Below are 26906 nucleotides of genomic sequence, written 5' to 3'. Positions count from 1 at the left end.
TTGTATCCTGTTACTTCCTTAATAAACTACTTAATTCTAAGTATGGTCTGTGAGTTTTGTGTGGCCATTGCAATGGATTATCGAACCCAGAAGGGAAGTAGAGAGTACTGTGGAGGGACAGCTGGTGTCAGAATAGTAAAGAAGGTTGGAGAGTGGAGGTATGTCTGACCTCCACCTCATAGGAATCAGCCTTGGGCTGATGGTGATTCTCATTATCCCTCATGAAGTTAGACAGGTTCTGATGCTACTACTAACATTTTACACCCCCCGCCAAAGGATAGTTGACAATAGCTGGAGACATTTTTGGTCATCTCAACAGAAGGAATGCTACTGGCATCTACTGGGTGGAGGCCAGGGATGCTGCTAAACAATCTACATTGCACAGGACAGCCCCTCACCACAAAGAATGATCCCTTCCAAAATATGTGTTGGAATCCTAACCCCTATACCTGATGGCTCAGTGGCTAGGAGGTCAGGCTGCTAACCAAAAGGTCCGCAGTTCGAATCCACCGTCTGCTCCTTGGAAGCCCTAATGCAGCAGTTCTACTCTGTCCTGTAGGATTGCTGAGTCGGAATTGACAGGTTTTTTTGGTTTATACCTGTGGCGAGCCCTGGTGGCACAGTGGTTAAGCGCTCATCTGTTAACCTAAAGGTCGATTGTTTGAACCCACTAGCCGCTCTGTGGGAGAAAGATGTGGCAGTCTGCTTCTGTAAAGCTTACAGCCTTGATCCCAGGGGACATCTAGCTCAATTGGCATAACATAGTTTATAAAGAATATGTTCTACATCCTACTTTGTTGAGTAGCATCTAGGGTCTTAAAAGCTTGTGAGTGGCCATCTGAGATACTCCACTGGTCCCACCCCATCTGGAGCAAGGGAGAATGAAGAAAACCAAAGACACAAGGGAAAGATTCATCCAAAGGACTAATGGACCACAACTACCACAGCCTCTACCAGACTGAGTCCAGCACAACTGGATGGTGCCCGGCTACCACCACCGACTGCTCTGACAGGAATCACAACAGAGGGTCCTGAATAGAGCTGGAGAAGAATGTAGAACAAAATTCTAACTCACAAAAAAAGACCAGACTTACTTGTCTGACAGAGACTGGAGAAACCCTGAGAATATGGCCCCTAGACACCGTTTTAATTCAGTACTGAAGTCACTCCTGAGGTTCACCCTTCAGCCAAAGATTAGACAGGCCCATAAAACAATAATACACGTAGCTTAACCACATAAACAAGACTAAATGGGCACACTAGCCCAGGAGCAAGGATGAGAAGGCAGCAGGGGACAAGAAACCTGGATGAATGGAAATGGGGATCCCAAGTTCCAGAAGGGGAGAGTGTTGACATGTCGTGGGTTTGGCAACCGATGTCACAAAACAATATGTGCATTAATTGTTTAATGAGAAACTAATTTGCTCTGTAAACCTTCATCTAAAGTACAATAAAAGAAAAAAACGTTACAGCTTTGGAAACTATGGGGCAGTTCTACTCTGCCCCGTAGGATTGCTATGAGTTGGAATTGAGTCACTGGCAACAGGTGTGGTGTGTGTGTGTATACCTGTGGATGTGATCCTGTTTGGAAATGGGGTTTTCTCTGCTATGTTAATTAGATCATACCGAGTTGGGTGCATTGTAAATCTAATCACTCCTGAGTTGTTTAAAAAAAAAAAAAAAAAAACAGATTAGACACAGACAGGGCCACATGCTGGGGAAGACAGACGCCACATGAGGATCACCAAGGAACCAAGGGACGCCTGGAGCTACAAGGAAAGAATCAACACATCCAAGACCCTGATGTGGACTTCTGGCCCCCAGGACTATGAGAAAATAAATTTCTGTTCTTTAAAGCCACTCACTTGTGGTGTTTGTGTTAGTCTTAGGAAACCAGGACACAGGCCCAAACATCTATAGTGCTGAGGGTGAGAAACCCCATTTTAGAATAAGGATGTATTAATGTGTTACTCGTTAAATTAAAAATGTATCTATATATACACAATTTGATGATGTGGAAAGAGTAGAAAGAGGCAAGGAACGTAGCTGATTGACAGGAGGCTACTGAAATGCTTAATAAACACAGAAAAAAGCTCAACATTACTAGTAACCAATGAAAATGTGAATTAAAAATTCATCCCTCACCACTGCACCCCGTCAAGTTTGTACATGTTTTTTAAAAAGTATATTCATCAGGTGGACACAGAGGACTACTAGCTAATCCAACTCTTTAGAGCACTCATTCACTCATTTGCTAGATGTGCAAATGCCCTGTGGAAGGTCCCAATTATCACCCCAGTTTACAGATGAGGAAACTGAATCACGTAAAGGTGCCAAGTTAGTAGATCAAGAAAGTGGGGGCTTTGAACCCAGGCAGCCTGACCTGGGAGCCTGCGTGCTTAACCAGAAAGCTGTGGGAGCCCCTTCCTTACCTGACTGGGGAGGGAGACCTGTCTGAAAAATAATATAATTACCAATGAAATCAATTCCCCACAAAATGGCACTTAATGGTACATGCCAAGTGAGAGATGCTGGAAGTCAGAGGGGGAAGACAAGTTTGTGTGGAGGGTGCTACTCTCGGGGGCTCTCGGAGGCTGACTTGTGTGGTGCAGAGTTGCATTTGCACATGACCTTGAATGATACGCTGATAAAGATCTTGGATTTTGCACTATGGGCAGTGGAGAGCCCTGGGAGATTGCTAAGTAGGGAGAGTTGTTAAGCACAGCAGAGCAATGTGGCTTTTAGGGACGGCTTCTCAGATTAGGGGGTGGTGGTGAGGGGCACATGGACTCAAGCCGGGAGACCCTTTGGCAGGCTTGTAGGTGATGGAGGCCAGGACCAGCAGTAATGAGACAAGGAAAAAAGGAGGTCACGTACACTGCAGATTATGGAAGACTGCACGTGTTAGTTCCCGGAAGGTAGGAATGAGGGAGGAGAATATGTTTCCACTGAAACGGACTTCCCAGATGAAACTAAAGAGGACCAGAAGTTGCATGTTGCATAGTACCAAAGGCCAAAAATTATCCCAGAACATCCAATTCTACTTACTGTAATGATGTCAACATCAGGTAACAGCTCAGACTGAAACAGGATTCCTCAGGCAGGGTGGCATGTGGTATGGAGTTAGAAACAACTCTGTATTTCATATCTGTTATAAATTTTTTTAATTTAATTTTTGGTGAAAATATACACAGCAAAACCCATTCCCATTCCACAGTTTCTAGACATTATCAGTGACATCGGATACATTCTTTACATTGTGTCAACATTCTCCTTATTTATGTTCTAGTTGTTTTACTTCCGTTTACTCAATCGCCCTGCCCCCTAACCTCATTTATGCTTTAAAATAGCTACTGACATTTTGGTCTTATATAGATCTTTTTTTTTTAAGAAATGCAATAATCAAGGGTGACAATCTTTACTCTTTGGGATGAACTGTTACTTAGTTTGAAGTGACTTTAGGGGATAGTTTCAATTCAAGGTTTGAAGAGCAGCTCAGGGCCATAGTCTTGGGGACTCCTCCAGCCTCAATACGCCCAGCAAGTCTGGATTCTTTAAGAGTTTGAAGTTCTGTTCCACATTTTTCTCCTTTTTATCAGGATTCATTTATTGTATTCCTGATCAGAATGCTCAGTAGTGGTAGCCAGGCGCCATCTAGTTCTTCTGATCTCAAGGTGGAAAAAGCATTGGTTCATGGCAACAATTAGTTAGTCCTGTAGTCCAATTCCTTCTCTGATTCTTGAGTTTCCTTTTTTACCAATAGTTGTATACTAGATGGCCACTCATAAGCTTTTAAGACCCCAGACACTACTCACCATACTGAGACCTTTTACCATTTTTAACCTGTAGCAGCCAGAATTAAGTACTTGTTTTACCCAGTATACTGGGTTGAATAGTGTTTCCCCAAAATTCATGTCCACTAGGAACCTCAGAATGTTATCTTATTTGGAAATAGGGTCTTGCAGATGTAATTAATGTGAGGTCATACTAAGGTAGAGTGAGCCCTAAATCCAATGACTGGTCCTCATGAGAAGACCATGTGTAGATGGAGGCAGAGATTGGAGTGATGAGGCTACAAGCCAAGGAATGCCAAGAATTACCAGCAACCACCAGAAGCTAGGAGAGAGGCATGGAAGATTGTCCCTCAGAGCCTCCAAAAGGAACCAATTGTGCTGACACCTTGATTTTGGATTTCTAGTTTCCAAAACTGTGAGAGAATCCATGTCTGTGTTTGGTACTTTGTTATGGCCTTCCTGGGACACTAGTACACCCAGCTTAGGGACGACAGTCCATGGACACAGGATTCACCCTGGCCTCCGGGATGGGAGGTATCCTCTCCCACTGGGCACCTTCTGCCTGCTCTTGCTTTCTTGGATCCTGACACCAGCTTTATACACAGCCCCTGGCGGTACTCCCTTCTCCTGGCAGAGGTGTAGAAGTACATATCCCTTTTTCTTAGATTTACGTTGGAAACACAAGAACTTTGTTCTAGGAAACTAAGGGGGGAATACTCACAAAAATGAATGAATGATTGCCTTATTTGATGAGGGCTTGGTTTGTGGTAATTTAGGGGGCCACTCTTGCCTCCTCATGGATGAGGCCACCACTGGGACTCCTTACCTCACCTGTCTCCAGTAACACTTTCTAGGGTCACAGGAAAAAGCCTGAAACAGGGTTGTTGTCTCTGGTGCCTTGTTGCATTTTGTCTTAATGTGGCTGGCTCTGACCTCCGTATCTCTTACAAGTCATGATTTTTATTGAGCATCCCCTGGGCCGTGGTGTTAAATGGGCTTCTCTCCAGAACGTTCCACACCATGGCCCAGTGAGCCTCTTCCACTAGCAGGACTCCAGACGCAGAACCTGAGAATCTTGGCGCAGGGCAGGATTGTGAGGCAGCATTCTGTCCCCCCAAGAGGCCTGCCCTGCCGAGTTCCTTCCAGCCTCCCACTCCCGCGATGGCTCCTTGCCTGTGGCCTTCTCGCTCCATCCTGGTTCTTCATGCTGGTCACTGCCCATCTTCTGCTGGAGCCTAAGAGGGCTTTGTCCAGCCCAGTCCTCAGGCTCCCTCCCATTGCCTCTGAGCGTCTCATCAGAGCCAGCCATGACCACAGTGCAAGAAGCAGGTAAGAGCCCCTGCACTGCACCGGGTAGGGAAAGGGGGAAAGTGGGCCCAATGGGAAGGAGAAGATAGTGAGGGGAAGAGGACAGAGGGAGGGACGTCACGTCAGGGGCCCTGGTGGCTTCTTCCCTCTGTCACTTGGCCATGGTGACCTCTGTCCTTCTTGAGGCCCCCTGCCTCCTGCAGTCCTGCAAGCCTACTTGTTTCACAAAACCAAGGCCCCATGACAACACAATCTCAACCTCAGTTTCCTCTCTCTCTCTTACTCTTCGGCCTGAAAGAGAACTGAGTTCGCAGGCACTACGCAATGAACTAGGAGGTAGAACAGAAGCACTAAACACAATATTAGGCCAATTAACTGGGATGTCCCTTGAAACCATGGCCCTAAACCTCCAAACCAAAGAACCAAGTCCCATGAGGTGTTTGGTTGTACATGAACAGTCTCAGCAGGTCCTCGTTTGTTTTTTTATTGTTGTTGTAAATATGTCTATCACACAAATTTTACCAATTCAACCTTTTACACATGTACAACTTATTGACAGCAATTACATGATGAACATTTATTGAGCACCTACTATGTTCCAGACACTGTGGATACTGATAAGACGCTATCCACAATTCTACTCTGTGGACCTGACTAAATGCGATGAGAGGATATGAACGTGTGAAACACTGCACAGTGCCCGATGCACAGCAGGAGCGCGACGAGTTTATTGGTTTCTCCCTTAAAGTTCCACTTTGGAAACGGTGGTTCTGTCATTCTGGAAGGGGATGAGGTAAAAATGCCTCCAAAGAAGAGACTTTATTATAGATCTGAAAGGGTGGTTGAAGTCACTGGTTTAAGAAAGCCCGGTTCAGAGAGGCTAGTAATTTGCTCCAGCCACACAGTGAGTTCGTAGAACATTCTGGATGAGAACCAGTTGTTCTTCCAACCACAACTCGCTTCCTTCAAGTGTCTCCCTCAACCTCCAGTTTTAACTAAAATTTTCTTAGAGTCCCAACACCCCAGTCAAGGAGTCTTGGAAAAGCACCTTGTTCTGTTACTCTGAATGTGGCAGAGATAAAAGCATTAAAGTAACTGCACGTGGTTGCCACAAAGCGTGTTGACTTCCATGTTTAGCCTATTCTTAGTCTAGGCAAATTGGTACATCTATTAATACTGCAGTAGCCCTGATGGCACAGTGGTTAAGCCCTTGGCTACTATCCAAAAGGTCAGCAGTTCAAACCCACCAGCCATTCCTCAGGCGAAAGATGTGGCAGTTTGCTTCTGTCAAGATTTCAGCCTTGGAAAACCTATGGGCAGTTCTACTCTGTCCTACAGGGTCACTATGAGTCAGAATCAACTTGATGGCAATGCGTTTTTGTTTTGTATTAATCCTGCAATTGCCCTTCAGGGGTTTTGTGTACAGTTGCTAGGAAACCTATTTAGCCAGAAACTTGCTACTCAGAATATGCTCTTTGTTCTTGTGATGATCGCTAGGAAATGTTGACTTAAACAGGTGCTTTCTATGTTTCATTATACAAGTAAGTGTGTTCTACCAGGCAGAATTATGTGGTAAGGACCACCCTCTTAGAGAATGAAGGGCATAGTGTGGAGATATATACGTATATATGTATATATATTTTTTTCAGCTGCCGTCAAGTTGACACTGACTCATGGTGACCCCATATGTGTCAGAGTAGAACTGTGCTCCGTAGGGTTTTCAATGGCTGACTTTTCAGAAGTAGATCACTGGGATTTTCTTCCAAGGCACCTCTGGGGAGATTCAAACCTCTACCCTTTTGGTTAGCAGCTGAACGTGTTAAACATTTGCACCACTGAGGGACACCTGTATGATATATATGTATGTATATATATAAAAAAACAAAAAACCCGTTGTTATCAAGTTGATTCCGACACATAGTGACCCGATAGGATAGAGTAGAACTGCCCTATAGAACTAATGGTAGATTTGAACTGCCAGCCTTTTGGTTAGCAGCCGAATGCTTAACCACTGTGCCACCAGGGCTCCATATATATATACACACACATATATATACAGTAACATTTATTCTAATAAATATGTATATAGTAACATATTTATTGTAATAAGAATTTACCATGTAACTCAGCATGTAAGAAATTTTGTCTCTGGTGGTGTGACGGTTGAGAGCTCAGCTGCTAACTGAAAGGTTAGTGGTTCAAACCCTCCCAGCTGCTCCATGGGAGAAAGACCTAGTGGTCTGCTTCTGTAAAGATTAAAAAAAAAACCAAACCCATTGCCGTTGAGTCAGTTCCGTCTCATAGCAAACCTATAGGGAAGAGTAGAACTGCCCCAGAGGGTTTCCAAGGCTGTAATCTTTATGGAAGCAAACTGCCATATTTTTCTTCCATGGAGCAGCTGTGGGTTCCAACCACTGACCTTTGGTTAGCCGAGCTCTTAACCACTGTGCCACCAGGGCTCCTTCCATAAAGATTACAGCTTAAAAAACCCTATGGGGCAGTTCTACTCTGTCACACAGGGTGGCTGTGAGTCAGAATCGACTCAACAGCACACAAAAACAGTATAGAAATGTATGTGCTTAACTTCTAAAATATTTAGAAAGTATTTACCTAACAGAATTATAAGATCCACGAGCTTACTGCAAAACTTAAAATGTTGATCTAAGGTAAACCTTTCACTCATTTCGCAAATATTTGGCCTGCTCTTAACCAGGCACTTGTAGCTGTAATTGGTGACAGCTTTGGGTTTCGAAATTATATTTGCTTCCTTTTTTTTTTTTCCCGCCATAATCCCAACAATGTGAGACAGTAGCTTCCTGAATGTGCCAAGAAGCTCACATGACAGACTATCAGCACTATCAGCGTGTGAGAAGGACATGAGCCTTGTTTTGATGGCCTCTGGCTGCCCCTGAGGAAGAGTAGGGGTGGCTGTCAAGGTCTAGGGGACAATGACAGCCACCCAGGTGACAGTCCTCTACTGAGTGCTCCCAGAGAAAACAACCGCACATAGCAGTTAACATTGTATTTGCTCATGTTTATGGAAATGGCAATAACTAAGGAGTCCCTTGGTGGTGCAAGCAATTAATGTGCTTGGCTGCTAACCCAAAGATTGGAAATTCGAGTCCACCTGGAGGCACCTCAGAAGAAAGTCCTGGTGATCTACTTCCCAAAGATCAGCCATTGAAAACCCTGTGGAGGCAGGGGTCTGGGGACCATGCTTTCAAGGGACATCTAGGTCAACTGGCATAACAAAGTTTATTAAGAAAATGTTCTGCATCCTACTTTGGTGAGTGGCATCTGGGGTCTTAAAAGCTTGCAAGCGGCCATCTAAGATGCATCAATTGGTCCCAACCACCTGGAATAAAGGAGAATGAAGAACACCAAAGACACAAGAAAAGTATTAGTCCAAGAGAGAGAAAGGGCCACACAGACCAGAGACTTCATCAGCCTGAGAGCAGAAGAACTAGATGGTGCCCGGCTACCACCAATGACCGCCCTGACAGGGAACACAACAGAGAGACCCTGATGGAGCAGGGGAAGGATAGGATGCAGAACTCAAATTCTAGTAAGAATACCAGACTTAATGGTCTGACTGAGACTGGAGGAACCCTAGAAAGCATGGCCCCTGGACTCTCTGTCAATCCAGAACTAAAAGCATTGCCAAGCCCAACTCTTCAGACAAAGATTGGACTGGACTATGGGACGTAAAATGATACTTGTGAAGAGTGTGCTTCTTAGCTCAAGTAGATACAAGAGACTAAATGGGCAGCTCCTGTCCGGAGGTGAGATGAGAAGGCAGAGAGGGTCAGGAGCTGGTTGAATGGACATGGGAAATCTGGGGTGAAAAGGAGGAGTGTGCTGTCACAGTATGGGGAGAGCAATTAGGGTCACATAACAGTGTATGTATAAATTTTTGTATGAGAGACTAACTTGAATTATAAACTTTCACTTAAAGTACAAAAAAAAAAAAAAAACCCTGTGGAGCAAACACATGGGATTGCCATGAGTCAGAATTAACTCGACAGCATCTGGTTTGGTTTTTTTAGTTTTTGGCAATAACTAAAAAAAAATTAATAATAAATTTAAATTGGAATGAAATATAAAAGTGGATAAAGAGCAGAATTTGAAGTGTCTGAAAAAATATTCAAGGAAGGTATGTTCTAAGTCTATCTTCCAAGTTTTCTTCAATAAGAATATATTTCTTTTGAAACCAGAAAGCAGTGGCTTCTGTCTATTGCCTTTTTGCAAAGGCAGCGTGGTGCAGTCATTAGGATCTGGTAGATCTGGCATCAGAAGATCCCCCTTTACTGGCTGAGAGACCTTGGAACAGTTCCAGAGCCTCTCTGAGGAAACGAGGTATCTTCATCGAGTGTTTGGGGACGTTCCTACCTACTTCCTAGGCTGGCTCTGGGTGTGAACTAAGATAAAGCATGGGAAATACTCAGTAGAGTGCCTGGCATTACTGGTTGACCCATAAACAGTAGCTGAGACTGTTGTTGTTAGTTGCTGACAATTCAGCTCCACTCCTGGCGACCCCATGTACAACAGAACGAAACACCCAGTCCTGCGCCATATTCATTATTGTTGGTATACTTGAGTCCACTGTTGCAGCCACTGTGTATTTTGAGTGCCTTCCAACCTGGGCGCTCATCTTGAGGCACTCTATCAAACAATGTTCTGTTGTGATCCACAGGGTTTTTTTTTTTTTAATATAATTTATTTCATTTTTGTTGTTGAGAATATACACAGCAAAACATACATCAATTCAACAGTTTCTACTTGTACAATTCAGTGACACTGATTACATCCTTTGAATTGTGCATCTATTCTCACCCTTCTTTTCTGAGTTGTTCCTCCCCCATTAACGTAAACTCACTGTCCCCCTAAGGTTCCTATCTAACCTTTCAAGTTGCTGTTGTCAATTTGATCTCACATAGATAGTTCTTAAAAGAGCATAATGTTCACGGCGACATTCTTTACTAGTTAAGCTAAACTATCGTTTGGTTTTAAGAAGACTTCAGGGGATATTTTTGGTTTGGGCTTTAAAGAGTATTTTAGGGCAATAGTTTCAGGGGTTCATCCCATAGAGTTTTCATTGGCTGATTTTCAGAAGTAGATTGCCAAGCCTTTCTGCCTACTCTGTCTTAGTCTGGAAGCTCTGCTGAAACCTGTTCACCATGGGTGACCCTGCTGGTATTTGAAATACTGGTGGCACAGCTTCCAGCATCACAGCAACATGCAAGCCACCACAGTACAATAAGCTGACAGACAGGTGGTGAAGCTAAGATTATTAATGGATTGTGATTACTTAAAGCCAGCATCACTAATCTCAAATCGGTCCTGAATGCCACCCAGCAGTCATCTAAACTCTTGTCTGTTCATGCTCTCGTTCTCCTGGGCAAGGTTTCTCCCATTCTTCTCTCTCCTCAAACCCCCAACACCTCTCCTGTCCTGTCTTGGCTGATGATCTTGCTTCCTATTTCATTAAGAACATACAAACCATCAGGAGAGCTTCCCTGGTGATGCCTACCCACCCACCTTCCTTTCCCTGCGCCCACGGGCCCACCTTCCCTCCTGTCCTGGGGTGGGCCGCCCACAATGCCCGCACTGGACCCCGTCCCTTCTCGCCTGCTCCTCACTCCCTCCTCTCTCCTGGATTCCTTTCACCAGCTTACAACATGCTGTCATTTTTCCCCACCGTCGAAAACAAGCAAACAAACGGAAGCTGGTCCTTCTGGCCTTCACCGATCCCCCTCCTGTCTTTGCGCCAATATCACCTTCTCAAAACCGCCCGTCGGCCACCAGATGTGAAATCGCAAACCATCCCCTGCCCTTCCTGCCTCCTGTCCTCTGTCCCTGCCCACGGCCCCCAGAGCATCAGTCACTTGCTAAGGCCCCTCCCCATCAGAACGTGAGACGGGCTTTGTGTCCTCAATGCACCAGGCACAGCCTCGATGCTCCATAAACACTCCCCCAGTGGACAAATGGGTGTCACCACTGCGATGGGCTTGGGCCTTTTATAATCAGGTGTTATGGATTGAATGGTGTCTCCCCAAAATTACGTGTTGTAAATCCTAATCCCTATGCCTATGGGACTAACCCCTTTTGGGAACAGGGCTTTCTTTGTCAGGTTAATGAGGCCGTATCAGTGTAGGGTGTGACTTAAACCAATCACTTTTGAGATGTGAAAGGAACAGATTAGGCACAGAGGCAAGCATAAATGTGAAAAAAAGAGACGTCACATGAAGATCACCAAGGAACCCAGGAACGAAGGCTGAAGGAGACAAGGACCTTCCCTCAGAGCCGACAGAGAGCCTTCCCCTAGAGCCGGCGCCCTGAGTTCGGACTTCCAGCCCCCTGAAAGGTGAGAAAATACATCTCTGTGGTTAAAGCCACACACTTGTGGCGCTTCTGTGACAGCAGCACTGAGAAGTGAAGCCATCAGGGTAACGCTCCGCAGGACGCCTTCATGTGCACCTTGCGCACCTTGCATCAGGCGTTGCCCTGGGGTAGCGCGCCTCAGGCCGGCAAGTGCAGACTCGGCCTCCCCATCCTTCGCCTCGAGCCGGCCTCTCGGAGTTCCCATTCTGGGTGTTAGCACCGCCAAGTCAGCTGAGCCAGAAACTTGAGCGCCCTCTGGGTCCTCCTGCTCCTACCTCTCAGTGGGTCCCTAGGTCGTGACGGGTAGCCTCGCACCCAAGCATCTTTGTTTCCTTCTGTCTCCACAGCTGGCCCTCCCCTCAGCCCTCGGCGTCTCTTGCTGGAGTGATTCCATCGGGTCCTCACTGACCCCCGACCCCTAGTCTACCCTTCAAACCACTGCTGACGTCATGTTTCCAGTATGCACATGGGATGTCCATGCTCCCATTTAAACTCTATGCGGGTCCCAGTACAGCTCCAACAGGCTGCCCTCCCAGCGCCCACATCTGGGTCCCACCTCACCTGGCCACCTTACCTTGATCCTGGAGACCCTCCCAGGGCTCCAGCCAGCCCTCTGGACCTGAGTTCCAGCATGTGGCGGTGGGCTGCTGAACACTCTTTGGAGCCTCAGCTTACTCTGCCTGGAATGTTCTCCCCGCCTTGCCCCTCAGGTCAGCTCCCACCTGGCCTTGCAGCCCAGCTTCCTCCAACCTTGGGAGTCCTGGGGCGCCCAGAGCCTATCACCATCCCAGGTGTTGCACCCTAACCCTCTCATTGCACAAATCTCACTCCACTGCGGTTGGTGGGTGATCGCTGGGCTCCTGGCCAGACTGCTCCTCCCTTGGAGGCAGGAGTGCGTCTCAGTCACCTCCATACCCCAGGTTTGCTCAGCAGCAGCTCCACACACAGCTTTCTGAATGAAGGGTAGTCACTGCTTAGCATCTGTGAGCAACGTTTCTCACGGTGATGATGGAATTCCCCAAATCCCACCCTATCATCCACAGATACCACCACCCCTCCCCCGTCTGTCAGTGCATCCTACTGAGGTGGCTTGCGTGTTGCTGTCACGTTAGAAGCTATGCCACCGGTACCTAAAACACCAGCAGGGTTACCCGTGGCGGACAGGTTTCAGTGGAGCTTCCAGACTAAGACAAACTAGGAAGAAAGGCCTGGTAATCCACTTCCAAAAATTAGTCAATTGAAACCTTATGGATCACAAAAGAATACTGTCTGACTGGCTTGCTTTGGACAAATCATCAGGAGGGATCAATTGCTGGAGAAGGACATCATGTTTGGTGAAGCAGAGGGCCAGCGAGGGTGAGAAGGGTTGGCACAAGAGCCACAATAGTGGATGCGAACATGCCAGTCATTGTGAGGATGCTGTGGGACGGGGCAGCATTTCCTTCTGTTGTACATAAGGTTGCCATGAGTCAGAGTCTACTCCACAGCAATCTATCCATCCATCCATCCATCCATGAATAAGGACTTCCAAACTAGAAGGCAGTGCTGAAGGAAAAAAAAAATCATTTATTGGAGGAGAAGTGAGTCAGAGGCTGTGGATTTTGTGGGCTTCGAAAAGCACACACAGGCACGTGAGGACGGGAAAAGTAACCTTAGAACTGTAGGGAAATCTGCTGATCTTTGTGCTGTCTAGTAGAAAAGTGTAGCAGCGATCTAAACCTATTGTTTAGAGTCTGCAAGGTGGGGGTGGAGGGAGAAAGGGGGACCCATGTGGGTAGCCACAGGTGACCAAGTGTGATGAGCATCACACTTTCAGCTGCTCCTACCCTGTGGCTCCATCTCGGAGCTGCCCTGCGGAGCCAATGGCTCCCCCACCATAGTGGGGGCCTCTGCTCACCCTGAAGCCCTCAGCCAATCTCAGCCTCCACTCCAGACCCGCCTCTCCCACTAACATCAGCCAGGTCCTCACCTGGCCTGCACCTTGGTTCCCCTCCCCCTCACAGGATTGTTGGGGATGTTGCCTGGAGAGGAGATAAGACTGATGGGAATGGACTTTGAAGAGCTAAACTTGTGATAAGGAAACAGGAGGGCAGGTCTGAGAGGAGCCCTAGCTTCGCCAGAGCTGAATCAACATGCAAGTCACGTAAAAAGGGTAGGAGAGAGCAGCTGCTCCAGAAGCCCCTGGAAAGGTACAGAAGGGGTACAGATGGAAAGTGTTTTTAACAAGTGGGTTTTATACTTCCAGATCTTTTTTTTTTCAAGTTTTATTGACAACCCATTAAACATTAAAACGAAACAACAAACAAACAAAACAAAACAAAAAACCTGTTTCGTCCAGTCCATTCCAGCTCACAGAGTGTTACAGAGTAAAACTGTGCTCCATAGGGCTGTCTCGGCTGTAATTTTTATGAAAGCAGATGGTCAGGTCTTTCTTCGGCAGCGCGACCGGCTGGGTTTGAACTGCCAACTTTTAGGTTATTAGTAGTTGGGCACAAACAGTTTCCACCATCCGGGGACCTCATGAAGCATTGATTTTCGACTCATAGGACCTCGTGTGACAGAGTAGAACTGCCCTATAGGGTTTTCTAAACTGTAATCTCTACAAGAGCAGATTGCCAGGTCTATTCTCCTGCAGAGCCGCTGGGTTGGCTGAAACTGCCAACCTTTCTGTTAGCAGCTGAGTGCTTAACCATTGTGCCACCAGGGCTCCTAGGGGTGCCTGACACAGGGGTCTTTGATGTCAGGCAAGACCCAAGTTTAAATTGGGGCTCTGCCCTGTGCTGGCCTTGGTCAAGCTACTCCACTCTTCTAAAGCTGTTTCCTTGTTGCAAACTATGGATGATAATATGCACCTCCTGAGCTGCTGTAGATTAGAGAAATTGAGGAAAAAGAGTAGGACCGTGTCTGTCACACAGCAGGTGCCCAATATTTACGGTTTTGTCCCAAAAGGGGGAGTTATTTGTAACCAGTGGCCACATCCCTATAAATTACCTAATTCATCCAAAAAGAGAACTGAAGGAGTTAATACAAATGGAGAACCAAGCAGGCCACGGTTGAGGCGCACACCTTGGTTTTTCTGCAGGATTTTCTTTTTCACTGATTGAGGTTGCGGGTCCCAGCCTGATTGGAACCTCCGACTGCCAGAATGCTAAGCCCCCTGCCCCTCCTGCTGGGGGCGGTGACACCACGTGGGCGCAGCCTGGGCACACTGGGAGGGGCATGGGGAAGCGGCACTCCTCCCGCGTTGGGGTGGGCGGGGACATCTGTGGTCGTGGGCTCCGGCCTTCAAGCTCCCAGCCGGGCATCTCCTGCCTTCGGACAGGAGGGTCGTGGCATCCGCGGCGCGAGGCGGGGTGCAAAGGCCACGAAGATCCCGGCCCGGCGTCCCCGGGCAGTCCCGGGGCTGCAGACGTGGGCGAGTCGACCGAGCGCGAGCCCCAGGCCCGCTGCGGGGAGCCCCCAGGGGGCGCGCGGCCTGGGCCCACCTTGGCGCGAGGAGGGTGCGGCTCCTTTAAGACGCCCCGCCCAGCCCCACCCCGCGCCCCGCCCCCGCGGGAGACGTACCACGTGACCCGGGTCTTGTGACCGGCGGGGGGGGCGCGAGGGGAAGCCCGCGGCAGCCGGGAGGGAGGGAGCCCGCCGGCCGTCCGGGCGTCCCCGCCGGAGCGGAGCGGAGCCGGAACCGGGAGCGGAGCCAGAGCGGGGCCGCCCGCCATGGACCACAAGCCCCTGCTGCAGGAGCGGCCCCCCGCCTACAACCTGGAGGCCGGCCCAGGCGACTACGCGTGCGGCCCGCACGGATACGGGGCCATCCCCGCCGCGCCGCCGCCGCCGCCCTACCCCTACCTCGTCGCAGGTGCGCCCCGCGCGCGGGAACTTTGCGCGGAGGCGGGCACCGGGATCCGCGGGAAGGGAGCGGGGAGGCCCCGCGGGAGTAAAGTTTGGGCCGAGTCGCGCGGTGACCTTTAACCCCAAACAAACTTTCCCCGACGCCCCCACCGAGGTGGGGCCTGGGCCCGGAGCCTACCGGGGGACGCGCACGGTTGGTCCAGAGGGACAGATTTGGGGCGAGAATGTAGGGCCTGCAGGAAGGGGCGGGGAGGGCCTGCTGGGGTCCCGCCCCTGAGAAGGTCTTGAGGTGCTGCCTTCCTAACTGCTTGCGGGACCCCTAGTTCTCCATCCTGGCCGCCGCCCGCGGGCTCTTTGCCTACCTAGGGGCCGGTGCATCTGACCGCTCTTCTACCCTGCCAGGGGATCCGGTGCACCTGACCGCCCTTCTACGCTGCTAGGGGATCCGGTGCACCTGACCGCCCTTCCACCCTACTAGGGGATCCGGCGCACCTGGCTGCCCTTCTTTGCTGCTAGGGGATCCGGCGCACCTGGCCGCCCTTCTACCCTACTAAGGGATCCGGTGCACCTGGCCGCCCTTCTACCCTACCAAGGGATCCGGTGCACCTGGCCGCCTTTCTACGCTGCTAGGGGATTCGGTGCACCTGGCCGCCCTTCTACGCTGCTGGGGGATGCGGTGCACCTGGCCGCCCTTCTACCCTACTAGGGGACCCCGTGCACCTGGCCGCCCTTCCACGCTACCTAGGGTATCCAGTCCGCTTGGCCGCTGTCCTGCAGTCCCAGTTCCGTGTCAAATGAACTTTGTATTAACGAGGTGCTGTTTGCAAATTCATATCTAACAAAGCTCCCAGTAGGCACTTAGAGGGGCGCTATTACTTTGATTATGCAAAGAATGAGGTTTTTTCTCTTCTTCTGTGGGAGAGGGCAGGGGAAGCAGTCTTCAGGCTCCTGGGATTTTCCCCTTGCTCTCTCTGATCTGCTGTCCTCCCCACAGGGCTTCCCACCCACCACCCCAGGGTCTACAGCATCCATAGTCGGGATGTCACCCGGTACCCTGCCAACTCCATCGTGGTCGTCGGAGGCTGCCCAGTCTGCAGGTAGGCCCAGTCCCCAGGGCCTTAGATGGTGGGTTGGGGACCCTAGTGGGGGCGCCGAGAAGCTGCTGATCTGAGTGTGGGGCATGGAGTGGATGGAAGCCTTAAGTCTGAACGTGGTTTATGGGTGCGGGGAGATGGAGCAGGCTTCCCCTGGGTATTTTTTCCTGGAGGGGTAGAGAAGGGTTTTCATGCCTCAAGGGGTGGGATGTGGGATGCTGACCCTCAGAATGACAGCCTTTCCTCCCCGTTTCTGGGACCTGCCATGGATCGAGTTCTTTTTTCCCTCCAACTTTGCTAAGTGTGCTCTGCAGTTGATTCTTTAAGGCGGTGGGAGGGTTCACTTTGCTGGGAGGGGCAGTTTGGAGTGTGGGGGCAGGAGAGCCTGAGTGTTATGGCCAGTGTGTCCAAGGAGCTGAGTGTTGGAGAGGCCGAGGGGAGCAACAGCTCTAAGGGCTCCTTCATCCAAAGCGGGGCTTCGAAATTCCTCAGTTGGCTGAGGACGGACGCCCACGGTTTTTTGTTGGGGCAGGAGAAGCTGTTCATTCCTCATATAGGAGCCTACAGGTACTTTCTGATGAGTCTTTTCATAGGGGATCCCCTAGTGGCACGGTGGTTAAGAGCTTAGCTGCCAACCAGAAGGTTGGCAGTTCAAGTCCACCAGCTGCTCCTTGGAAACCCTTTGGGGTAGTTCTACTCCGTCCTATAGGGTCGCTAGGAGTTGGATTCCACTCGATGACAACGGGTTTTGGGATTTCATAGGTCCGATGGGCACGTGGATACTTACTTTGTGTGAGTCCTGAGGATGCAAATTCAAATGAACTTGGGAGGTGGGGGTGTGCAGGAGGTTCAAAGCAGAGTTGGCAAGGACGGGTTCCAGGCTGTGGCTGGGAGGAGGGAGGTGAAGTCTGAGGTGGAATGAAGAAACCTTGGTGTAGACCTAGACGTCATTGTAAGTGTGTCTGGAAGGCCCAGAGTTGAGTCAAATGATGACGTAGCTGGCACGCGTAGTGGGGGCCGTGGCCTGAGAAAGGGAGGGCGTGAGCACGAGATGCTGGGCCCCCTCAGAGCCGCCTTCGTGTCTAGGACGGTGCTGTGGGGCAAGGGAGAGCCCTGGGGAGCCCTGTTTACAAACTCAGATTGACACTGGGCTGGGGGTCACTGTTCCGGCAGACAAGTTGGGGTTTGGAGAACATGAGGGCCGGCTTGGGAGGGTGTGCCGGCTGCTCTGTGGAGGGCATTGGAGCTGGTTGGGTTTTCTGCACACGGGGTAGGCTGTGTGGACAGAGGGGTGGGTTGGGTGCTGAGGGAGAGCTGGTCCCTTTAGAGTGGGGCAGGCAGGGGGCCAGACTTGCTCCTATGTGGAGAGCGCCTCCAGGAGTCCTTTTGGGGATGTTGCTTGACAAGGTGGGTGATGGGAAGCCCCCACTGAGGTGTCCATAGGCTTTGAGTGGTCACCCAAATTTAGAGAGGGGCCTTAGGCTGCCAGCTAGGGTGAGAATCCAGAAGGCACCTGGGGTAAGAGGTCTGGTTTCTACATCTGGGCCCCTATGCCCAGCCTGTCAGAGGAGCTGGGTTCAGATCCTGCCCTGCCAGGGACTAGCTGGACCTATTTCCCTGTCTGGGAAAGGGGGTGTCTGATGGGATGTCCAAGGACCTTCTTGGCCTGAGCCCCTGACCTAGGGGGTGCGGGAGGCCAGCAGCCAGGTGTGTGTGGCCGGTAGAGGCTGGGGGCCGTGGCAGTGATGGCCTTGGGGCCGCAGAGCACTTGCTGTCTGGATGGGGAGCACTTTCACTGATCTACTTGCCAGGGTGGGGTGTGTGTCACCTCGGAGCTTGTGGCAGAGGCTGGAGCGAGGACACGCTGTGCCCTTCTGGTCCTTGGAGAGGGTCCTGGGCCCCGGGCAGAGGGGTGGGTCCCCTTGATTTGGAATTGGCCTCTCCCCTTTTATCTGTGGATCTCTGTCCTCTGCCCAGCATGGATGACGAGGATGGGCGAGTCCTCCCAGAAGAGGTCAGGATCTCACTCCTTTGGCATTCTGTCATTCTCCCTGCAGTGGCATGGCCTCCAGCGCCCCCTGGCCTGGGAAAGAGGGACACTGGGGGCAATAGGCCCTCCCGTTGTGGCCCCATGTCCTGCTTTCTGCCCATAGCACCTGCCTTGGCTCCAAGAGGCCTTTATCGGCCTTTGCAGCCTCTGGGCTGGCCGAGCTGGTGGGCTGTGAGGTGGGCAGCAGGAAGGAGAGAAGGCTGGGGCTCAGCCCCTGGGTGGCCTGCTCTCTAGGACAGGGCATGGGACGTGTCCCCAGAGAACAGTCCCATCAGGTGCCAGCTGGCCTCTTGGGGATGGGAGGCAGGACCCAGGCCCAGCTGGCCAGGCCCTGTCCCATCTCTCCCGGGAGCTGGGCAGGCACTGGCAGAACTCGCTGCCGTGGTTTCACCAAGCGGGGCTTGGCAGGCGAGCCGCCTTGTCACTGCCGTCCGGCTGAGCAGCCTGACTCCACTTTCCCCTTTTAACTATTTACAAGAGAGCGTTCCTTGGTCCCACAGATGAGTAATGTGTGCGGCTCCTCCCAGTGTGTCTCATCTGACCTCCGCTGCCTGCGCTTGCTCGGGGTGGTGTGGGGTATCCCCAGGTGCAGGGCGAGGAGGTGGAGCTGAGGGGGGAGGGCGTGAGGAGGCACCCTGGGCAGCCATGCATAGCCTTGGGACCCGGGTTGGGGTCTTCACTGGCCACTGGGTCTTGGGGGAGAAGAGGTGCTGGTGAGGAAGCCCAAGGGACACCCAGAAAGGGTGAGAATGCCAGGAGAGCGTGGGCTGTGGGAACCCAGGGAGGGTTCTGGGGGCAGCTTTCAAAGTCAGGTGCTGCCCTGGGTCAGGCCATGGGGTTCGAGAACTGGTACTGTGGTCAGTGTAGATGGCTGGTGAGCCCTTGTGGGGGCAGCAGGATGCTGAGGGTGACAAGAGGAGGGGATTATGAGAGCATGGGCTTCTGGGTGGTGGGCGGACGTGTGCAGGACTGTTCCCTGGGTAGTGCCCTGCCAGCCAGGAGCTCTGGCCTTGCTGCAGCCCCAGAACCCCCAGGTTTGGGAAGCTCCTGCTAGGCTGCACGCTGTGGGGACGCCTGGGCCAGGCGTGCCCTGGAGGCTCAGCAGCCTGTGGGGTGCCTATGTGGGTCAGGGCCGGGGGCTGGCCCTCTAGGGAGCACATGGGCTCTGACAGGCTGATCGCTGCAGGCCTGGTGGCCGTCCTGAGCTCGGGCAGGCTGTGCTGCCCTCCTTGTCCATGGTCCCAGGTCCAGCCCACAGCTGCGGGCAGCCTGTGCTGGGTCATCTGCAGAGTATGGGGGGTGGGGAGAAGGCACAAATCTGGCCCCTGGGCCAGGCTGGGCTGGAGGCTACCTGATGGTCAGGCTTTTTTCAGAAGGGCTGGGAGTGGTCAACTCCTCTAGAGAGTTCTAGAGAACTCTTGAAAAAGAGCTGAGAAGCTGTTACCAGTAGCTGTCGCCCCCTCACCCCTTTTTGGAGGTGGTGATCCCGGGGACTCCCAGAGGCTGGACGGGATAGGCTTCAGCAGGGAGCCTGGTGGGGAAGGAGGGAAGGGTGCAGAGCAGGGGCCATGAGGAGGTACGCCTGGTCTCCGGAGGGGTGTGGACCGCTTGGCTGAGGGAGGTCTGCAGCCCTGTTGCCTGCTCGAGCTGTGGCTCCAGCTGGTGGCCCCTGGGGGAGGTTTGGTCTGGGAGGAGTGATGGGTGGTGCTGGGAGGGAGGCAGAGGCCAGCTGCCCCCCGAGGGCTGTGTGCCCACTGGGTGTCCTGAGCGCGGCTGGACTCTCCTGATGGGCTCCATGCCACAGGATAGCCTGCTGGTGCCTGCTGGTGGGAGGCCACGGCCGTGCCACCCTGGGCCATGGCCTTGAACGAGCTCCCCAGGAAAGTGAGAGGAATAGTAGTACCCCCCCGGGGTGGGGTGGTTGTGTGGGATACAGCGGGCCATGAGGGCAAGGGTCTTCCTGCCTGGCACCCGGGCGGATGCTTTCCTGGTGGTGCTGCCCAGAGCCCCCTCCCCTCCCAACCCCCGTGGTGCTGCTCACCCGGGACCCCTCCCAGGGCTGTCCAGGCAGCTGGCCACTTTCTCTGTGAGGTTATCATCAGAGGTTAAGGAAGTGTGTTCAGAATTAGTTCCCCAATTTCCACAGTTTGGCAGCCTTCCCCACGTGACTAGTCCCGATTGCCCAAGAATGGAGGAGGTGTTGGCCAGCCTCAGCTAGAGCCACTGCTGTGTGGGTTCTGAGCCAGGTGATGTGACTTGAAACTTGTCCAGTCAGCCATGGGGGCTGGCTGGCAGGGGCAGCTGCTGGTCCTTATCCAGGGATCTGGCATGTCCTGTGTGTACAGCAGCCCCAGGGGTTTGGGGCCGTGGCTTGTGGAACTTTTTTTTTAAATAATTTGTGTTTTGGTGAAAGTTTACACAGCAAATTAGGTTCCTGTTTAACAGTTTCTACACAGTTTGTTCAGTGACATCGGTTACATTTTATATGTGTGTCACCTTTCTTATGATTTCTGTTCTGGTTCCATTTCCAGTAATCTAGTTTCCCTGCTCCTTTGCCTTCTCGGCTTCGCTTTAGAGTAAGTGTTCACCGTTTGGTCTCTTACAGATGATTTTTTTATAGCAGCACAATTCTCACCAGCCATGTTGTTTATTTTATGAGTGCATCTGTTATTTAGCTAAAAGATGATCCTCATGGAGTAGCTTTGGTTCAGGGTTTGAAGAGCATCTCAGGGTGAGAGTCTCGGGGAGCCCTTCAGTCTCAGCTGGTCCAGCGAGTCTGAACTTAAGAACTTAATTGTGTTCCACATTCTGCTCCTATTCTATCAGGATCCATCTGTTGGGTTCCTGATTAGAACGGTCAGTAGTGGTAGCTGGGCACCATCTAGTTCTGGTCTCAGGGTAGATGAGGCCGTGCTTGGTGTAGACTGTTTGTCCTGTGGACTGGTTTCTTCTCTGAGCCTTCGTTTTCCTTCTTTTCTCTTTTACTCTGGATGAGAAGAGACCAGTAGTTGTATCTTAGATGGCTGTCTTGTGGAGTTTTGCTGAATCAAGACTGGACCTAGAGTTTAGGTTGTTTCTCAGTTCAGAAAACTGTGGATTTTGAAAGTCTATAAACTATGCCAACACCCCCATTGTGGTCTGAGGCAGCCTGGGAGTCAGAACATTCACGCTTCTGTAGCCGCATGTGAGTAGGCACGTGAACTGGGATAACTGAAGCTAGAAATAGCCACACACCAACTCGGGTTTGCTGCAGACTTACAAACCATTCTGCCCTATGTGCCCAGGCAGGCCGGGAGGCCCAGGCAGGCCGGGAGGCCCAGGCAGGCCAGGAGGCCCAGCCTTCTCGGCGTCCTGCAGCCTTGACTGGGATCTGGAGGGAGAATGGGGCTGGTGGGCGCTCTGCCTTTGCTTGTGACCCAGAGGAAAAGCAGCAGCCTGCAGATAGGACAACTGGTGTGGGACAGGCACACCCTTCTGCACCTGTTCCAGGGCCTCACGGCAGCACCGATCTGGCTCCTTTGAGCAGACACACTGGGCTCTGCTCCTGGCCCTGTGCAGCCTGGGCCTCGCTGGCCCCGAGGCACCTGACTCCATGGCGGACCCGAGGGGATGCCCACGAGGCCTGGCTGGCCTTAGTGACTTAGGGTTTCTCATTTGGGAGGTTCCCCAGCTGGCTCAGGTGCTGCTCTGTCACTGGACATTCTAACTGGAACACACAAAGCAGTGTGCTTTCTTGGGGCTTCTTCTCTGGGTAGCAGGTTCGTGCAGCAGCCAGGAAGAGACAGAGCAGCCTGGGGGTGCTCCCCACACTCCTTCAGTGGTCTGCGGCCCCTGTACCCTCTCCAGCTCTCAGAGCGGGGCTGGCGTCTGGGCAGAGTGGGCTCCTTGGAGGCGGGTGCGATGAGCAGGGGAGGTGCTGGCATCTGTTGGCCATATGCCCAGCCCAGGGCAGCCTGCTGTGTCTGTCTGCGTGTGGGACACAGCTGGAGGTTCAGGGCCTTCCTGAAGCCCCTTCCCTGGCACCATGGCCTGGGTGCTTTTTCAGCTGGGTTTCATGCCCACCTTACATGTGGGGTTGAGAGGGTGCTGGGGCGGGGTGCTCGGCACGGCTGGGTGGGGGCGTCCTACAGGGCCTGGACTCTCATGGGTGGGGCAGCCTGGGAAGGTGAGGGCTGAGAAACACCTTGGTGACACCATGGCATCTGACACCTGTTACAAGACTCTCGAAATAGTCCAGACAAGAAAGGATAACTTCCTTTGCTGATACAAGATCAGGTCCACTACTTAGTTTTCAGGAGCCCTGGTGGGGCAATGGTTAAGTGCTTGGCTGCTAACTGAGAGGTCAGTGGTTTGAACCCACCAGCAGCTCCGTGGGAGAAAGACTTGGCAATCTGCTTCCTTAAAGATTACAGCCTAGGAAACCCTATGGCAGTTCTCCTCTGTCCTGTAGGGTCGCTGTGAGTTGTAATTGGCTCAGTGGCACCTGACAACAGAACGACTTAGCTTTACCTGGGAACAGTGCTTCCCCTGTGGGCTCCCTGTCTAGTTAAGATGCATAGACACAAAAAGGGTGTCATTAGGCAAGTTCGGGAAACACAGGGTGGAACAGAGTTCAGCAGGTGTCTTTGCTGCAGGACTTCTGAGAGCCTTTAACACACTAATGTCCACTGTGACTCTCCAGGAGGGAGAGAGAACAGTTTCCCAAGTGACCAAAGAATCCTCCACGTCTTTTCTGCAGAGCTTATCAGAGGACGAGGATTTCAAGACAACACCTTGGGAAGTGCAGCTAGAATTTACCATCACCCATTTTATCACTATTTGTTTTAGGGAACTCCCTCATGAGTGGTGGGGTGAGTAGGTAGGTGAGCCTTGAGTTTGACTTTTTTTTGAAAGCAGCTGAAAACTAGAATTCCCCTGAGAGTATCCTAGTTGGTTTTTTCCTGATCCCAGGGGAGCAGGCCCAGGTCCCTTTGTGAGGCAGGAGGTGGCTGGGCTGTGTGGGGCCTTGGGCTCTGGCTGGAGCCCGGGGCTCTGCCCAGCAGTTCTGCCATGTGCCGTGCCCAGCTTCAGGGGAACCAGCCTTGACCACTGGTAGGAGGGGACAGTAACATCCATCCTGCCCTGAGGCAGGGACGCAACTTCCTGAGAAAGGACCGCCAGCAGCAGTGTTTCTGGGATCTGGAGTTTGGGGATGCCCTCTATGCTCTCATGTGTCATCTTTACGTATGTTTTTTTTTTTTTTTTTGATTGTATACATAACACAAAATTTGCCATTTTGCTATTTTTAAGTGTAAAATTTAGTGACATTAATTATGTTCACAATGTGCAACATCACTATTTCCAAAAAATTTTTATCACCTCAAACAGAAACTCTACCCATTAAGCAATGACTCCCAATTCTGTGCTCCCTCCAGCCCCTGGGAACATCTAATCTACTTTCTGTCTCTGAATTTTCCTATTTGAGGTATTTCATATAAGTGGAATAATACAGTATTTGTCCTTTTGTGTCTGGCTTGTTTCACTTAGCATGTTTTCAAGGTTTATCTATATTCTAGCATGTATTAGAACTTCATTTCTTTTCATAGCTGAATAATATTCCATTATATACACCCTACGTTTTGTTCCATTCATCTGTCGATGAACACATGGTTACTGTTTGCTCCTTTGTTCACTGATTGGGAACGTTCCCTCTCTGTGCACGAGGCGGCAAGCCCAGCAAGCCTGGCAAGCCCAGGAGCAGGAGTGGCTTCCTCTGGCCGTTGAGGGCTGAGGAGAGGATTCTGTGAAGTGGCTTCAGGAGGATGCTGGGATGGAGTGCTTGTGTGTGCGTGTGAGCATTTGTGTGTGCGCTGGGGGTGTGAGCGGAGCCCTCTGGCGGCCAGTGTAACATTTCTCCCTCAGCAATGCCCAGGTAAGCTGGAGAAAAGCTTTTCATAGTTAAAACAGCTGGAAGTGGATTGGCTGGAGCCCTTGTGCTAACGCCCCTTCCTGTTGCCCTTAGGTTGATCCCAGGTTGATCCTGTGTGAGCCTCAGCTGCCGGCTGAGCCCTTCCTGCACAGGGCCACCTCAGATGTCACCTGGAGAGACCCTCCCTGACTCCACCCCCTATTCTCGTTCCTGGCTGTTCCTCTGTTTCCTTCAAACTCTCTCCAGTTTGTGATACGGCAGGTTTCTCACGTCCTGCTGACGAACCCGAGCCACAAGGGCAGGGAGCTGGCTGTCCTGGTGAAGTGTGTGTGTCGGCCTGCGGGCTCTCTGGTTGAGTCTGACGGGTGGGGTGGAGCACTTCCATCTGGGCTGGCCCTCACTGTGCGGTTTACTCTGAGCCCTGTGTCCAGAGCCTCACAGAAGTGGCCTGAGGAGCGGCAGCACTGTGCCGGCTCCTGCTTCCCCCGGGGAATCCAAGAGGTGACCTCATTCCACTGAACTTCTGCTCACTGGTGCATGATTTGGGTGACTTAGATATTACATATGATGCGCATTGGAGGTAAACCTGAGTGTTTTGTGGGGGGAAGATGCTTTGAGATTAAATTTCTCAAGATAAATGGCCTTCTAGGTATTGTATGAACACGGTTGGTTTTTACTAAAATTTTAGTTTTTATTAAAATTTAAAAACCAAACAAAATCCTAAACCCTGCTTTATCACTCTTTAAATTTCCATCTAGGGAATGGAAAAAGAAATCTAAAACCTTTTTTTCTCCTTTTTTGAATGTGAAACCATTGAAACCATGTGAAAACATTGAAAAAACCACCCTAACATGATTTGGTGTTCTGGTCTTGGTTTTTTCTGAGATGCAAGAATTTCTGTAGGAACCAGCACTGGCTGCTTGTTCTTCCTGACCGCGCCTTAGTACAGGGAGAGAAACGTGTGGCAAATTAGATGGCAGCTGACCTGTTCTTGCCTTTATAAGTGATTTCTCTCCTTCCCTCTTTTTGTTCCAATTTTGTATGTAGAACTAATAGCTGCAGGCTGCTGTTCACTGAGAACCTGGCGCTCGCAGTCAGGCCGCCGGGGTTTGTTCTGAGGGAGGGGTGCCGACTGCGTTGCCCTGTAAATCTCCAGGTGTCTGTAATCACAACTGTCTGTCCGTATGCTCCCTGCATGTGAGGTGGGTCAAGCAGGGACCTCCCTGGTCGGGCAGGGGGAGTCTGGGTCAGCGAGCCGGGACCTCCGGCCAGGCCCTGGTCTCCAGCATGGCCCTCATCCCCTCTCTCTCTCTACAGAGTCGGGGTTTTGGAGGACTCCTTCACCTTCCTGGGCATCTTCTTGGCCATCATCTTGTTTCCCTTCGGGTTCATCTGCTGTTTTGCCTTGAGGAAGCGAAGATGCCCCAACTGTGGAGCATCCTTTTCGTAAAGGGAACACACCAGGCTTTCCTACATGTTATCTTTTTCTAATGTAAATGTCGTGTATAATAGCTTTATCCGACGAAGCTTCAGGACTGTTTTGTAAAGCGAGGTGGGATGGGTGCTGGGGTCCCGGGCCTGGGGATCAGATCTGGAAACCCAGGGTGATGGCAACTCAATAAAGCACTGCTTCTATTTTTTGCAGTCTTCATTTTGAGGAAGGTGAGGAATACTGTTTTAATAAATCAAATTCGTACCATTGGTTTACCTGGTTCTGCTTGCTCCGTGTTTGCACACTGCCGCTTGTCTAAAGAAAAAGCCTGTTATGGAAAATTCCAAACATCTACGGAAGCAGGGGGATTGGAGTAATGGAACCATTGCCTGCTTCAACATCACACAACTCTTGGCCGATCTGGATCTTTGTCTTCTCCACTCAATTGAATTATCAATTTAAAAAAATAAAGCTTTGCTGCTTTAGTAGAAAAGTTGTTTTCTGGAGGAACATTTATATTCAATTCAGTCTCAAAATTTTTTTTTTTCTTACCGTAGTGCCCTAAACATGTGGGCAACACACTTTTTCTGTGAACCACATAAAGAACCATGTCTCCCAGTGTGGGTTCTCTGGGACGTGTCAATGACAGGAGTTGAGAGGTTGGACACCATGGACACTCACAAGGCACGTCAACATATGGGGGTGTAGAAAAGGCCAGTCACAAGCCTCACGTTAAGCTGGCGTTGCCCAAAGCTGCTCCATCTCATAACTTTTGGGAAGTATCAGAAGTATCAAAAGGGGGAGATAGTATCTTGGACGTGATGTAAACCCTTGTTGGCCACACTGCATGCCTTTCAGGGACTCACCCCGGGGAGCTCGGCCTGCTGCTGAGACTTCTCTTTGTACCTCCCGCCCACCCTCATGGTCTCAGGCCTGGCCACGGGTGACGGAAGATTCCTCACTGACAGCTTGAGAAAGTGTACTTGTTTTCAAGTTGTCTTTTATTACTGTAATTAAACATAACACCTTGACATTTACAGAGGGTGCACCTCAGTGCCAAGGACCTAAAGATATACCCTCCCGGCCTCTG

At 51.0% G+C, this 26906-nt stretch overlaps 1 protein-coding gene across 1 annotated transcript; it reads left to right on the top strand.

Moving 5' to 3' along the window:
* The first annotated feature begins 15096 nt into the window (after positions 1-15096).
* BRI3 (brain protein I3) lies at positions 15097-26091 on the top strand. The gene is made up of 3 exons (XM_004380813.2): positions 15097-15339; positions 16327-16429; positions 25702-26091. Exons 1-3 carry the CDS (start codon positions 15198-15200, stop codon positions 25832-25834), a joined length of 378 nt encoding a protein of 125 aa, XP_004380870.1. The 5' UTR covers positions 15097-15197; the 3' UTR covers positions 25835-26091.
* Positions 26092-26906: the final 815 nt, after the last annotated feature.

The sequence above is a fragment of the Trichechus manatus genome, unplaced genomic scaffold (assembly GCF_000243295.1).
Source record: "Trichechus manatus latirostris isolate Lorelei unplaced genomic scaffold, TriManLat1.0 scaffold00077, whole genome shotgun sequence".
Taxonomy (NCBI): Eukaryota; Metazoa; Chordata; class Mammalia; order Sirenia; family Trichechidae; genus Trichechus; species Trichechus manatus.
Note: the sequence above shows the minus strand (reverse complement) of the source record. Positions and strands in the feature narration are given on the sequence as shown.